This window comes from Mobula hypostoma, chromosome 27 (genome assembly GCF_963921235.1).
Source record: "Mobula hypostoma chromosome 27, sMobHyp1.1, whole genome shotgun sequence".
NCBI classification, from domain to species: domain Eukaryota; kingdom Metazoa; phylum Chordata; class Chondrichthyes; order Myliobatiformes; family Myliobatidae; genus Mobula; species Mobula hypostoma.
The window spans coordinates 36,859,445-36,876,187 of record NC_086123.1 but is presented as its reverse complement, the minus strand read 5'-3'; the positions used below and the strand labels follow the sequence as shown (position 1 = coordinate 36,876,187).

Sequence of the window (16,743 nt, the reverse complement as noted above, 5' to 3'; positions counted from 1 at the left end):
TCCCCCATTGTCCTCTTATCGGCATCAATCTTCTGATAACTGGTTCTTTTGTCACAATATATAAAAAGGAAGATGTAACAAGATGGAACCCAATTTCTTTCCTTGGTCTCATTTCAAGGATTGAATCTATTAAAATGAATATACTGCCCAAACTACTGTATCTCTTTCAGACCTTACCAATAGAGATTAACCAAAATCAAGTCAATGAATGAAACAACATGCTATCAAGATATATATGGTAAGGTAAAAGGCCTAGGGTTCATCTCAAAACTTTGCAATTAGCCAAGGAAAGGGGAGGATGGGGCCTACCTTCTCTTAGAGATTATTATTTTGCAGCACAGATGAGAGCCGTGATATGCTGGTGCAACCCGTCATATGACGCTCAATGGAAAAACATTGAGGAGAGGATACTTTCCATCCCCATACAGGCAATTTTAACCTACAAAGTTACATAAATACTATTGATAACCCGTGGGTGAAATGGACTCTTAAAATATGGAAATCTATTATAAAAGAATATAAACTAGAGAGAGACATTGCAATTCTTAAATGGTGTGCGTATGACTTGGATTTTACGCCGAATAAGCTGGATGCTAGATTTCAGGACTGGATAGCTAAAGGAATAACAGCTATTTGCAATATAATGAAAGAAGGAACACTGTTCAGTTTTGAAATGCTCAAAGAGAAACACTTATTAGAAAAACAAGACTTTTACCAGTATTTACAGATGCGACAGTATGTTAATAGGGTGGTTAAAAATGTAACCAAGGCAAGTACATGTCTGATAGAGCTATTTAGAAAAGCTTATAATTCAGTCAACGGTAGTAGGATCATTTCAAGTGTGTGTAAGGGTTTGTCAAATCTTAAAACACATTCGACTTCATACATTAAAACAAAATGGGAGAAGGAAGGAGGGATAATAATATCTGAGGAAGACTGGACAATAATATGGAGGTATCAATGGAAGTGTACCAGTTCACAGGAATGGAGGGAGTTTGGGTGGAAAAACTTGATAAGGTATTTTATTACACCCTCTCAGAAATCCCATTATGATAGTAACCTCCCTGTTTGCTGGAGAAATTGTGGAAATCAAAATGCAAACAATTATCATATTTTCTGGGAAATCCCCGATATCAAAGACTATTGGAGCGGGATACATAATGCCCTACAAGACATCTTTAAATGTGAAATACCCTTAGAGAGTATGACCATATATTTTGGGTATATACCTCAAGAATGGTTGAAAAGAGATAAATATTTAATGAATGTACTGCTGGTGGCTGGTAAAAAGACTCTTACCAGGAAATAGTTATCACAGGAAAGCCCAACTTTAAATGTATGGATGGAAATTACAATGGATACTTACAAAATGGAGAAGATAACAGCATCTGTTAATCATAAGTTGGAACAATTTGATTCATACTGGGAAAAATGGTTTAACTACATAACACCTCATAGGTTTAATTTTATTCTCACAAGACAATGAATGTATTGTAAAAAAAAAAGACCACTCCCTACTTTGTACATAGTTTTCTTCTTTCGATTGTTCTTTCTTTCCTCTCCTTTCTATAAATGTATACCTCAGATAAAGATTATGTGGAGATTTGTGACAAATATGATTATATATGTACAGTATCTGAAATACAACTTATGGAAATGTTTGATGATGCAGTTCATTAAAAAATAAATTACATTAAAAAAATTTTAGAGATGATGTGGTATGGACTGGCACAGGGATAAGAAAGGTTTAGAGATGATGTGGTACGGACTGGCACAGGGATAAGAAAGGTTTAGAGATGATGTGGTACGGACTGGCACAGGGATAAGAAAGGTTTAGAGATGATGTGGTATAGACTGGCACAGGGATAAGAAAGGTTTAGAGATGATGTGGTATAGACTGGCACAGAGATAAGAAAGATTTAGAGATGATGTGGTATGGATTGGCACAGGGATAAGAAAGATTTAGAGATGGTGTGGTACTCTGACAGCACAGGGATATGGGCCAAATGGAATCCTGGTCCAGTTGAGCTTAGATGCTGTTTGACTCTAAGCCAAACATTGAAGATACAAATGGCAGTAATTTGAATAAGTTAAAGTTTATGGAAGATAGAGGCTGGGCAAGTTCGTTTTGTGAATCTCGCCACTGACTCCTCGATGTATTTCCTCTTAGAAAAAATAATTCCAAAAGCAAGAGTTGAGATTGTACGATAAAAAGTAAAATAGAAATTACTTCCTAGACTCAGCTAGTCAGGCAGCATCTGCAAAGGAAAGACATTGGGTACCGGTTTGATATATCGCGTAATAGGCTCCGCGAGAAAATAACTTATCGAAGTGATTTGCTGCGGAGCGGAAATAACGCACAGAGGGAACAAATTTTGCGCGCAGCAAAGCGGGGCGGAAATGACACAAAGAGAGGAGCAAATTCGGTGTGCCGTCGAGCGGGGCGGAAGTGAGGTAGTGTCACCGGAAGTGCGCTTGCGGATCGCTGGGAGTGGAGTGGCGGGTTGATGGTGAGACGGAAACTTGGAAAGTTTTTGTTTTAATGTTAAAGGTGGAAACGTGAGGTGTTGGAGAGGGGTCGTGGTTCTGCTTCTAGGGACAGAAGTAAAGTTTGTGTGTGGAGGCAAACGGCAGCTTCATGGTGAATGGTACGGCGGGCGTGGTGGAAGTCGTAGGCCCAGGGGAAGGAAGGGGAATTTCTCTCTCTCTCCCCCGCCGCACACCCTCCCAACGCCCTGCCCTCTCCTATTTCCACATCCTTCCCACCCTCCAACGCCCTCACCCTACCTCGCCGCCACACCCTCCAACGCCTTCCCGTTCCCTGCCTCTCCACCCTCCCCGTTCCCTGCCTCCATTCCCCGCCACGCCCTCCCCCCCAACGCCCTCCACGTCCCCTGCCTCCATTCCCCCCAACGCCCTCCACGTCCCCTGCCTCCATTCCCCCCAACGCCCTCCCCGTCCCGTCTCCATTCCCCCCAACGCCCTCCCCGTCCTCTGCCTCCATTCCCCGCTACGCCCTCCCCGTCCCCTGCCTCCATTCCCCCCAACGCCCTCCCCGTCCCCTGCCTCCATTCCCCCCAACGCCCTCCCCGTCCCCTGCCTCCATTCCCCCCCAACGCCCTCCACGTCCCCTGCCTCCATTCCCCCCAACGCCCTCCCCGTCCCCTGCCTCCATTCCCCCCAACCGCCCTCCCCATCCCCTGCCTCCATTCTCGTCAACGCCTTCCCTGTCCTCTGATTCCCCCCCAACGCCCTCCCCGTCCCCTGCCTCCATTCCCCGCCAAGCCCTCCCCGTCCCCTGCCTCCATACCCCGCTACGCCCTCCCCGTCCCCTGCCTCCATTCCCCCCAACGCCCTCCCCGTCCCCTGCCTCCATTCCCCCCAATGCCCTCCCCGTCCCCTGCCTCCATTCCCCCCAACGCCCTCCCCGTCCCCTGCCTCCATTCCCCCCAACGCCCTCCCCGTCCCCTGCCTCCATTCCCCCCAACGCCCTCCCCGTCCCCTGCCTCCATTCCCCCCAACGCCCTCCCCGTCCCCTGCCCCCATTCCCCCAACGCCCTCCCCATCCCCTGCCTCCATTCTCGTCAACGCCTTCCCTGTCCTCTGCCTCCATTCCTCCCAACGCCCTCCCCGTCCTCTGCCTCCATTCCCCCCAACGCCCTCCCCGTCCCCTGCTTCCATTCCCCCCAACGCCCTCCCCGTCCCCTGCCTCCATTCCCCCCAACGCCCTCCCCGTCCCCTGCCTCCATTCCCCCCAACGCCCTCCCCGTCCCCTGCCTCCATTCCCCCCACCGCCCTCCCCGTCCCCTGCCTCCATTCCCCCCAACGCCCTCCCCGTCCCCTGCCTCCATTCCCCGCCACGCCCTCCCCGTCCCCTGCCTCCATTCCCCGCCACGCCCTCCCCGTCCCCTGCCTCCATTCCCCCCAACGCCGTCCCCGTCCCCTGCCTCCATTCCCCCCAACGCCCTCCCCGTCCCCTGCCTCCATTCCCCCCAACGCCCTCCCCGTCCCCGCCTCCATTCACCCCAACGCCCTCCCCGTCCCCGCCTCCATTCACCCCAACGCCCTCCCCGTCCCCTGCCTCCATTCACCCCAACGCCCTCCCCGTCCCCTGCCTCCATTCCCCCCAACGCCGTCCCCGTCCCCTGCCTCCATTCCCCCCAACGCCGTCCCCGTCCCCTGCCTCCATTCCCCTCAACGCCTTCCCCGTCCCCTGTCTCCATTCACCCCAACGCCCTCCCCGTCCCCTGCCTCCATTCCCCCCAACGCCCTCCCCGTCCCCTGCCTCCATTCCCCCCAACGCCCTCCACGTCCCCTGCCTCCATTCCCCCCCACGCCCATCCGTCCCGTCTCTATTCCCCCCAACACCCTCCCCGTCCTCTGCCTCCATTCCCCCCAACGCCCTCCCCGTCCCCTGCCTCCATTCCCCCCAACGCCCTCCCCGTCCCCTGCCTCCATTCCCCCCAACGCCCTCCCCGTCCCCTGCCTCCATTCCCCCCAACGCCCTCCCCGTCCCCTGCCTCCATTCCCCCCAACGCCCTCCCCGTCCCCTGCCTCCATTCCCCCCAACACCCTACCCGTCCTCTGCCTCCATTCCCCCCAACGCCCTCCCCGTCCCCTGCCTCCATTCCCCCCAACGCCCTCCCTGTCCCCTGCCTCCATTCCCCCCAACGCCCTCCCCGTCCCCTGCCTCCATTCCCCCCAACGCCCTCCCCGTCCCCTGCCTCCATTCCCCCCAACGCCCTCCACGTCCCCTGCCTCCATTCCCCCCAACGCCCTCCCCGTCCCGTCTCCATTCCCCCCAACACCCTCCCCGTCCTCTGCCTCCATTCCCCCCAACGCCCTCCCCGTCCCCTGCCTCCATTCCCCCCAACGCCCTCCCCGTCCCGTCTCCAGTCCCCCCAACATCCTCCCTGTCTCTTCCATCTATTCCCCCCAATACCCTCCTCGCCCCCTCCATCTATTTCCGCATCACCCTCCTCATCCCCTACCCACCCCTTCCCCAACCACCCTTCCCCTGGCACACACTGTTCCTTCCCCCGAGCACCCATTCCTCCTGCTCTGTATCTACTTTCGCTGTCTATTTCAAATACGCAACTGTTTTCATATGTGCAGGAATTTATAAGTTTTAAGAGAAATTGATATTGCATTCAGTCATGTGGAGTTCTGTACTTAAGTAGCCAAATTGTCAAAAGGTATTAATGTTCATATTGAAAGTAGTTAAATTCACAGTTGCTCAGAGCCTAGGTGTGTTTGAAACAGCTCAACTATTTTTACAGTGAGTGACTGTTTGGAATCTAGTGATAAAGAGTTAAGCAAGATGTTGGTAACGTGTGAAGCTTGACAGATTTTACGAAACTTGTTCTTGGGCTGATCTCAAAAAAAGATTCACAGTTTAAAGAGTCAATCTGTCAGTGCTTATTCTAAAGTAAAATCAAAAATCCAGGAAGCAGACAGCAGCTCAGGCAACATTAATGGAGAGAAAAACATGTTAATATTTCAAATTGCTGACCTTTTATTCGGACTTGGCTCATTGAGTTGTTCCTTCTGCTTCTCTGCAGCTGATGAATATTTCTACCATTTTTGGTTTCATCATAGCAAAAATGTACTGCTGGTACAATTAATTTGCATAGGGGTCTGTTTATGTGTTAGAATTTGTCATTGAGAAAAGATGGATCTGTTACTTGGATAGGATTGTGTATTAGTTGATTGGACATAGTTGAGGCAAATAGGGTGGATAAATTCCCGGGGCCTGACATCATGTTCCCTTGGACCTTGGGAGGCAAGTGCAGAAACTGCAGGGACCCAGCACAAATATTAAAATCATCCTTCATGACAGGTGAGGTACCAGAGGATTGGAGGATAGCTAATGGTGTTCCACTGCTCTAAAATAAACAGGAAATTAGGCCAGTGAGCCTGACATCAATAGTGGGTAAGTTATTGGGACCGGATATGAGTATTTGGGTAGACATGCATGGCTTTGTGCTTGGTACGTCGTGTCTAACCAATCTTGGTGCTTTTCAAGTAAGTTACCAGGACAGTTAATGAAGGCAAAGCAGTGGATGTTATGTACATTGACTTTAGCAAGCAATTTGACAAGGTCCAACATGGGAGGTTCAGTCACTTGGCATTCAGGATGAGTTGTAAATTGGATTAGACATTGGTTCCATGGGAGAGGCCAGAGAGTGGTAGTAGATGGTTGTCTCTCTGACTGGAGGCCAGTGACTAGTGGAGTGCCACAGGGAGTGGGGCTGGGTCTGTTGTTGTTTGTCATCTATATGAACGATCTGGATGATAATGTGGTTAACTGGATCAGCAGATTTGGGGATGACACCAAGATTGGGGGTGCAGTGGACAGCGAAGAAGCCTGTCAGAGCTTGCAGCAGGATCTGGAACAGCTGGAATTCAATGCAGACAAGTGTGAGGTGTTGCACTTCGGTCGGACCAACAGGGTAGGTCTTATACAGTGAACGGTCGGGTACTGGGGAGTGCTGCGGAACAGAGATCTGGGAATACAGGTCCGTCATTCATTGAAAGTGGCAGCACGGGTAGATAGGGTCATCAAGGAAACGTTTGGCACATTTGCCTTCATGCCTTCATAAATCAAAGTATTGAGTACAAGAGATGGAATGTTATGTTGAAGTTATAAGATGTTGGTGAGGCCTAATTTGGAGTATTGTGTTCAGTTTTGGTCACCTATCTGCAGTAAAGATGTAAATAATATTGAAAGAGTACCGAGAAAATTTACAAAGATGTGGCTAGGTCTGCGGGACCTGATGTATAAGGAAAGATTGAATAGGTTAGGGATTTACCCATTGGAAAGTAGAAGATTGAGAGGAGATTTGAAGGGTGTACAGAATTATGAGGGGTACAGATAGGGTAAATGCAGGTAGTCTTTTTCCAATGAGGTTGGGTGAGACAACATTCAGATGTCATGGGCTAAGTTTAAGGGGAGCATGAGGGAAAACTTCTTCACTCAGAGGGTGGTGAGAGTGTGAATGAGCTGCCAGCACAAGTGGTGCATGCGAACTTGATTTCAACGTTTAAGAGAAGTTTGTATAGGTAGATGGGTGGCAGTAGTGTGGGGGTCTGTGCTCTGGGTGCAGGTCGATGCCAGTGGGCAGTTTAGATGGGCTGAAGGGCCTATGACTATCATGTGTTAGATAGGATACCAGATTATGGGATTTAAAATAAAAAAACAGGTTAATATCACCGGTAAATGTCATGAAATTTGTTCACTTTGCGGCAGCAGTACAAGGTAATACTTGATAAATATAGAAAAAAGCTGAATTACAGTAGTTGAGTGTGTGTATGTATATTATGTTAAAATAAGTAGTGCTAAAAACATTTTTTAAAAGAAATACTGGGGTAGTATTCATGGGTTCAGTGTCCATTCAGAAATCTGATGGCGGGGAAAAAGCTGATACTGAAACTCGGATATGACGGAGACTCATACCTGTGATGGAGCTGATTAATTTTACAACTCTCTGCAACTTTGATCCTCTGTAGTAGCACTCCACCCCCAACCCCAATATCAGATGGCGATGGAGCCAGTCAGAATGCTCCCATGGTACATTTAGCTGCAGTCTAGCATCCTTTATAGTTGCATCGATACGTTGGAACCAGGTTACTTCCTCAGAGATAGTGACATCCAGGGACTCTCTCCACTTCTGATTCCTCCAAGGATTGGTTTGTGTTCCCTTGTTCTACCCTTTCTGAAGTCTACCATCAGGTGTTTGGTCTTATTAAAAAAGGTTCATCCATCATCATCGATGAAGATCTCGACACCATTAGTGATGGTGCCGAGACTAGCGTGTGATTTGGATTTAAGTGAGGGAGAGTTGCGCAGCGTCAGCCTCACTCTCTCTTCCCAATTCCCATCTGTATCCAGTGGCAAGACAAGAGTTGAGACGGCTGGAGGTGGGACTAGGCGCAGTGGATGACCAGGACATCTGTGTCTTGTTCTGCTCTACACATTCCACGACGCTTGCAGAGACCGCCTTCTTGACCGTTGGACCTTCCGTTGGTCTCATCAGCTCAATCCGCCGGAGTCTGTCTTCACATGCTGGGATAGACAACTCCCTATCTCACCGAGGGTTTGAGACCCGTCGGCTACCCTCACCTGGTTTAGCCGGCTTGTCGAAGCCTTTGCCCGGGGTGTGGCCGCTGTCGCATGCAAACAGCTACGGGGAGCCACAGGTGAGAGCTGAGAGCCAGGTGGCGACCAAAGGTGGACAAACCACCCTGAAAAGGACGCGACATGTTCCCCCACCAGAGGTGCTACCCCTCCCTGACACCCCTTTGGTCTTACTAACATTGAGTGCAAGATTGTTGCTATGACTCCACTCAACTAGCTGGTATATCTCGCTCCTGTACACCCTCTCATCACCACCTGAGATTCTGCCAACAATGGTTATATTATTGCCAAATTTGTGGATGGCATTTGAGCTGTGCCAAGCCACACAGTCATGGGTGTTGAGAGTAGAGCAGTGGGCTAAGCACACACCCCTGAGGTGCACCATGTTCGTGTTCGTGATGTATTTTACTGCCACTCACCCCTTTAGCACATCTCATTACTCCTAACTCTCTTATGTAGCAATATATTATCTGACGCTGAGTGACTTTAAAGATGATTTAATGAGCTTGCTGTAAATATTCATACTAATTTGATACTGTTGATGAGAGGAAGACAGAAAGCTCATTGTAGGACTGTTGGACCAGCCTTACCTGCTCCCCTCTGCTGCAGTGTTTTATTCTGTTTGATAGGCATGATTCAAATCATAGAATTTATTGATGTGTTATGGATCAGAGGGAAATCATTTGGCCCATTAAGTATGTGCTGTTTGTTTAACCAGAATCATTCCCTATTTCCCTGCAAATTCAAGCATTCACCCTATTCCTTTTCTGGAGTAGGCAGAGAATTCAAGACCATACCACATTTTGCATTAAAGGATTCTTCTCGCATTTTCCATCTCTTTCCCCATCTGTTGTGTCTCCGATTTAGCAATATTGATGGCACTTCAGAGTAAGCGGTTAAACTACATTTCTTTCTGGCAGCATTAGATGTGACTGCACTGCAATTATTTCCTTGCATGAGCTGCAGTTACATCCTTCTGAGGAGTTGAGAAAGGGCTTTTTTTTTGAACCATTTTCAGTAGTGATTTGAGGAAGCTCTGTGAAGAGCCTGTGGCAATGATGCAAGAAACCAACCACAACAAAGAGGGAAGTGCAGATGCTGGAAATCCAAAGTAACACACACAAAATGCTGGAGGAACTCGGCAGGCCAGGCAGCATCTGTGGAAAAGAGAACAGTCAAACAGGGAGCAGCCAACCCTGATGAAGGGCTTCTGTCGGAAATGACTGTTTACTCTTTTCCATAGATGCTGCCTGGCCTGCTGAGTTCCTCCAGCATTTTGTGTGTGTTACAACAAAGAAGAAATAAGTTTTTCATATCCATATACCAAATATGTCATAATGTTACTTTTGAAACGTTTGAGTCACTGTATTAAAGGTGGTGAGTGGAGTGGTCAATTTGCATCATTGATGCTGCACGTATTCAAGGTTGTTTATTGTCATTCTTCACGATACCTGTGTAAACAGAACAAAATGATTGTTACTCCAGATCCAATGCAGCAGATTAAGAAAAACATAAAGAACACAATAAATATATAAGAACAATTCTATACAACACAATGTACATGTAACTGTATAGACTGTACGTAAAGTGGGGCTTGGTGATGTGTTTGTGTATGGTGGCTTGTAGGAAGTAATTGCTTTTTGAGCCTAGTGCTCCTAGTATGAACGCTGTGGGGTCTCTTCCCTGTTGTGAGTGGGACAGGCAGTCCATGAGCAGTGTGGGTTGGATCTGTTATGATATTGCTGGCCTTTTTCTGTGTGTTTGTTCTTGATGGTGGGTAGGCAGGTGCTGGTGATGTGTTAGGCAGTTTTAACTACCTGTTGTAGAGCCCTCCTATCCGCTCCAATGCAGTTGTATCTTGATAATTCATTGTTGTTTTTTGTTGCCAAGGACTGTGTCCACAAGCTTAAAGACTTGCTGTGGGCTGGAAGCATTATTATCCAGACCTTGGTTGGGTACCTTGAGACCTCTAGGGATTGCTGTTCATATATATTGATTTGATACGTGTCCCTAGTGAGGAGTTACAGTACCTTTCTGAAACCTTGTGATCTTGACAAGGTTCGTTGTGATATTTGTTGAGTCATAGGAATGTACAGCACAGAAATGGGCCCTTCAGCCCATCTAGTCCGTACGAAGCTATTTAAACTGCCTAGTCCCATAGATCAGGGGTCCCCGACCTTTTTTGCACAGCGAACCCGTTTATTATTGACAATATTCTTGCTGGGTCGGGGGGGGGGTAGGGTTGCCAACGGACAAGAGTAACCGTCAAATACGTTGTGTTTACCTTGAGAAGACTACAATTACCATGAAGCCTTGCACAGGCACCTGTGTGCGTATGCGTGACTTGCACATGCGTGTACGTGCCGATTTTTTTTTTCCTACAAATCGTTTTTGGCAATTCTGTTCGGGGAGGGGGGTATTAATCACGACTGGAATATAGAAGGTCAGTCAACTATAAGTCACTTTTTAGTGGCTAATACGCTCGATTTCGTTTCTAAAAGGGTTTATCTAAGGAATTTAATATTAAATACACAGCGCATATTTTCCTCGCATGAATATAGCGCTAAGTCAATTACTGTATAAGTCACTTATAAGTCAACAGCATCATAACATTTTAATTAACGTTTGGATATTAAACGCACAGCGCATATTTTCCCCGTATGAACATATAAAATCATTGCAACGCACCAATATCGCTGAATCAGTGGGAGCCCTGGGCTTGTTTCCCTGCAACAAGACGGTCCCATCGAGGGGTGAGGGGAGACAGCGATACTCGAAGGGGGTTCCTTATGTCCAGTCTATTCCGCAGTTTAGTTTTCGTTGCATTCGTTGCAGAAAACTCCGCTTCGCAGAGATATGTTGGAAATGCAAGCAACGTTTTCAGTGATTTCATGGCTATCTCAGGATACTCAGCCTTGACTTTGATCCAGAATGCCGGCAGAGATGTTATGTCAAACATGCTTGTCAGCCCACCATCATTTGCAAGCTCGAGGAGTTGATCTCCCTCCTGCGCTGACATGGATGACGCACGGGTAATGACCTTGCGTGCATTCAAGTTCAACAGTGCGTTACAGGGAATGAGGAAAGGTGCAGCTGACTCATATCACCAAATCATATCGTTTCCTCGCGGCCAGGTAGTACATGCTTTGCGGCCCGGTGGTTGGGGGCCGCTGCCATAGACCTGTACTCCGTACTCCTGCCATCCATCTATCCAAACTTTTCTTAATGTAGAAATCGAGCTCACATGGACCACTTCTGCTGACAGCTCATTCCACACTCTCACAACCCTCTGAGTGAAGAAGTTTCCCCTCGTGCTCTCCTTAAACTTCTCACCTTTCACTCTTATCCCATGGCCTCTTGTCCCACCCAACCTCACTGGAAAAAGCAACCTTGCATTTGCCCTAATAATTTTGTATACCTCTATCAAATCCCTCAATCTTCATTTCAAGGAACAAAGTCCTAACCTATTCAATCTTTCCTTATAACTCTGCTCTTCCAGACCCGGCAACATCCTTGAAAATTTTCTCTATACTCTCTCAACCTGGTTTACATCTTTCCTCCAGTTAGGTAACCAAAACTGCAAACAGTACTCCAAATTAGACCTCACCAATGTCTTGTACAACTTCAACATAACATCCCATCTCCTGAACTCAATATTTTGATTTATGAAGGCCAATGTGCTAAAGCTTGCTTTACGACCCTATCTGCCTGTGACACCACTTTCAAAGAATTATGGACCTGTATCCCCAGTGCCCTACCATTACAGCAACTCAGTTACCACACAAAAGCACTTGTGTGTTCACTGTTTCTCAAAGCTGTCCTGGTTTCTTTTGTGTTGTGACTTCCTGCAATATGTTTCTGAGACAAAAATCGTTTGCTTTTCACTTCCTGTAAAGCCAGATTGCCTTGCACATGTTAGAGTCCGTAAGGGATAGTTAAACATTGTGGTTCTGCTCAGTAGAAAAGGCAAAAACTGAGTAGTCCCAAAAGCTGATATGGTGGCGCTCTACTGACTAATTTCTTGTAAAGTTAGAGAAGAGGATGACAGAACTGAGGCCATTCTGCCCATCATGTTTACATCAGCCAAAAGAGTGATCTTCCTTCCTCCATTGGAGTTCCTGTCTTTTCACCATCCAGCACCTAGGCCATGCTCTCTTATCACAACTACCTTGGGTCTAACACCACTGGGTTCAGGAACAGTTATTACCTACAGCCACCAGACTCTTGAACTAATGTGGATAACTTCACTCCGCTCATCACAACTCTGAACTTGGACTACAACCTATAGACTTACTTTCAAAGAGTGTGAACAACTCATGTTCTCAGTAAATAATAATGTCTTCTTTTGCACATTGGTTATTTGTCAGTCTTTATTATAATTTTTCATAAATTCTATTGATTATTTTCTTGAATTTCCATTCAGGTGCTTTGCCGTTCGGCGTGGGCAATCATGTCTCTCCATCCATCATGGTCCCTGACCCTCCAAATTGTAATTGTTGCCTCCCCTGTTTCTAACCACGATGTTATTCCATCTATCATTTTCATTCTCTGTCTGCCTCTGCTTTTTCCTTCCAGCTTTCCAGTTGTAACTAAATGTTCTAATGTCTCTCTTCGCGTGATGTGTCCAAAGAATTTTGATTGCTGTTTTCTGATTTTTTTTAAGTATGTTTTGTTTTCGTTCTCTGTAGAACTTCTTCGTTGGTTATCCTGTCTGTATATGATATGCATAGCATTCTTCTGAGGAACCACATCTCTACTGCATTGATTTTTTTCAGTTGCATTTGCGATGGGCCATGATTCGCAGCCACACATCAATATAGGAAGAATGTAGCAGCTGAGGGTTCTAAGGCGGATGTCAATTGCTATTTTCTTGTTCGTTAGGATTTTTCTCATTTCTGTAAATGCTGTTCTTGCCATTGCTATTCTTGCTTTTATGTCTGTTTCGCATTTGCCATCAGATGTTACCCATGATCCAAGGTACTTGAAGTTGTGAACTTGTTTCAGGATTTCATTTCCCAATACGATCCTACAGTTCGGCTATGCATCCAGTACTTATTCAGTACAATGAGCTTTCTTGCCATCCACCACCTGAGAGAATATTTTCTCATGCCTCTCCAACCCTTACACTAACTGCTTTAAAACAGTCCCTTTTCTTCACTTCCAAGTTCCAGTTTTTGACCACCTGTTCAATTGGCAGCCAAACTCTAGTTAAATAGATATCAGGACTTGACTTCCTTCAGCACTATTCATAACCTCAGTATCCCAAAGTACTGTCATTGTTGTAATGTTGAAAATGTGACTGCCATTTTGTGCAGTAAGAGCCACAAGCATCAATGTGACCTTTTAGTGGTGTTTAATCAAGAAACAGATACAGGTCAAAATAGCAGAGTTAACCTTGCTGCTTGGACTTTTCTCCCCCTTAGGAGAGAAGGCAAAGTTTACATTGATCCCATCTGCACCACTGCCTCAGTATTGTGCTTGCTCAAGCCTCTGGACTCGGGCTTTTTACCCACAACTGTCTGACCACGAGTCACAGCTGGCACACATTGGTGGACTGTCGCAATTCAGATAGTGCCTGGTTAATTGTGCAGACTGTTATTCTTTACTACGGAACCATGTGGTGCCCCTGAAACATGAGCTATTGTGTTGCCATTGGCACTCTTCACAGGATGAATGGCTGTTGATTTTGGTAGGTTTGTGGAATGCTGGCACATCAGTGTTCAAGGATGGCATTGAAAGACTGAGCACAAATGCGATTTATCTTCTTTAGCGTTACAGCACGGTAACAGGTCCATCAGAACCAACGAGCCCACGTCACCCAATTAATACCGTGTGACCTTTTAACATACTACCCTGTGTGTCTTGAGAATGCGGTCAATGCGGAGAATGTAAAAATTCCTTACAGTGACAGCATCACTGGTGCTGTATTAGCTTTACGCTAACTTCCCACCAAGATGAAACCTAAACGGAGATTGTTACAAATACAGATGTGGAAGCATCTGGGCTGCTTCAGGGAGCATAGTGCAGTGAGGCCTGCTGGTAATCCATTTGGAATTGAATTCATTTGATTGACCAGTTGAACATTTTAACAGCGCCTCTGCGCACATCTAAAACAATAACCAGCTGAGGCCAGCCAGGACTGCAGACCCACAACTACCCCCAACCCCCAACCCTTTCCCTTGTGGGTCCTGAGATTGGGCTGATCTTGGCCTTGTACATGTAAAATAGTTCTCCAGTCTGACTGACTGGTTTTGGTGCGTTTGCAGGTCCCAAGGGTCAAATAACACGAGTGTTCCATTATTTCCAGCACTGAGTCAGATTGCAGGGACCAGCCGGACTATTCAGAGCTTTGCCTGTGTCTGTAATTGCTTCCCTCCTACATGTGTCACTGCCTTGCCTTCTGTCTTACTAGAGCCAGTTGTACCTTCAGCCCTTGAGCTTGTACTCTGGAATTCACTCACCTTAAATGTGATTGCGTAAAGGTTCTATTTAAAACCTACCCCATGACTGTGTAGCTAGGCATAGCTCAAATACAGTCTACAAATCTGCTGACGATACAACCATTGTTGGTAGAATCTCAGGTGGTGACGAGAGGGCGTACAGGAGTGAGATATGCCAACTAGTGGAATGGTGGTGCAGCAGCAATAACCTGGCACTCAACGTCTGTAAGACGAAAAAGCTGATTGTGAACATCAGGAAGTGTAAGACGAAGGAGCACATACCAATCCTCATAGAGGGATCAGAAATGGAGAGGGTGAGCAGCTTCAAGTTCCTAGGTGTCAAGATCTCTGAGGATCTAACCTGGTCCCAACACATTGATGTAGTTATAAAGAAGGCAAGACAGTGGCTATACTTTATTAGGAGTTTGAAGTGATTTGGCATGTCAACAAATACACTCAAAAACTTCTATAGTTGTACTGTGGAGAGCATTCTGACAGGGTGTATCACTGGCTGGTATGGAGGGGCTACTGCACAGGACTAAAAGAAGCCGCAGAAGGTTGTAAATCTAGTCAGCTCCATCTTGGGCACTAGCCTGCAAAGTACCTAGGGCATCTTTAGGGAGCGGTGTCTCAGAAAGGCAGCGTCCATTATTAAAGACCTCCAGCACCCAGGTCATGCCCTTTTCTCACTGCTACCATCAGGTAGGAGGTGCAGAAGCTTGAAGGCACACACTCAGTGATTCAGGAACAGCTTCTTCCCCTCTGCCATCCGATTCCTGAATGGACTTCGAAGCTTTGGACATTACCTCACTTTTTTTTTATATACAGTATTTCTGTTTGTGCACATTTTTAATAATCTATTCAATATACATAATTAATTTACTTGTTTATTTATTATGGTGTATTTTACTTATTACTTTTTTTTCTCTCTCTGCTAGATTATGTATCGCATTGAACTGCTGCTGCTAAGTTTACAAATTTCATGTCACATGCCGGTGATAATAAACCTGATTTTGATAACTATTAACTTATTAAATTATTTTGCTCTCTTTGCAAATTTAATTTTTACTAATTGAATCTTTGTTTCTTATTGTAATTTATAGTAGATTTTATGTATTGCATTGTATTGCCGCAAAACAACAAATTTCATGGCAAATGGCAGTGAGAAGAAATCCGATTCCGAGCCAGATTCAAGCAGTGTGACATCTGCTTCAGATACACTGAGAAACTTCTAGAAACAACAGAATCAGCTAAAAAGTTAAGCCACAAGGAAAATACTAGAAAATAACAATTCTACATTCTAATCCAACATCCATTGCATTCTTTTGCGTGCTATTGGGTAGAGAGATCAAAGATCTAAACTCAACAATAATAAATTAGAATCATGTACCCATAACTTTCGTCAAGGGTTATGTGGTTCAATGTCACGATGGGGCTTTTACCTGAAAGGATTTTGCATAAATTATATTGTAATATGAATTTGTTCCCTTAATGCTGAGTGGGTGGAGGGAATGTCCATTTGGTTGAAGGGGATTGTAACTGAACATTAGTATGTCCACACAGGAAGAGAGAATGTCTGGCGAAAGTGCGGTGAGTCCAGTGCCTGCAGCATCCACCCGTACAACGTCTTTCAAAGGGGCGAGCCCAAGCTCCAAGTACGTGAAGCTGAACGTCGGAGGTGCTCTCTATTACACAACCATGCAGACACTGACCAAGCAGGATACCATGCTGAAAGCCATGTTCAGTGGCAGGATGGAGGTGCTGACAGATAGCGAAGGTAAAATAATTATCTGTTTGACCTTCTGCATTGACTGAGACAGGGCAGTACTCTCACACTCCAGGGATCCTCGACCCCTGCCGTCCACAGGGGCCCATGGCGTAAAAAGGTTTGGGAACCCCTGCTCCAGGGGGCAGATCTGGTGACAACATGAGGCTTTAACTGGTTGGGGAGAGGTTAAGAATTGATATTCCTGCCTGACGCTGGCCCCCTAGGCCTGAGTCGACATAGTAGTCGAGCTGTATGTGAGACTGCTACAAGGGGGGCTGTAGCAATGTAATTCTAGTACTGATTTAGTATTGGAAGGCCAAGACCATTGATCAAAGACACAATGGCAGCCAGAGTTTTACAAATCAGAAGTGGAAGAGGGACTGTCACCATATTTTGGA

General features: G+C 46.3%; 1 protein-coding gene across 5 annotated transcripts in view; it reads left to right on the top strand.

The window, feature by feature from the left end:
* Positions 1 to 16,743, top strand: part of kctd10 (potassium channel tetramerization domain containing 10) — a 228,585-nt gene that overhangs the window by 185,344 nt on the left and 26,498 nt on the right. Inside the window, exons 1-2 of one of the 5 annotated variants that reach the window (XM_063034490.1) lie at positions 2,445 to 2,510; positions 16,141 to 16,354. In XM_063034490.1, coding sequence (XP_062890560.1) covers positions 2,508 to 2,510; positions 16,141 to 16,354 — 217 coding nt within the window. In that variant the 5' untranslated portion in view covers positions 2,445 to 2,507. Of the gene's footprint in view, positions 1 to 2,444; positions 2,511 to 6,055; positions 6,453 to 15,683; positions 15,835 to 16,140; positions 16,355 to 16,743 lie in introns of those variants that run through there. The other 4 variants (XM_063034489.1, XM_063034488.1, XM_063034493.1 and 1 more) reach the window with 4 other exon arrangements.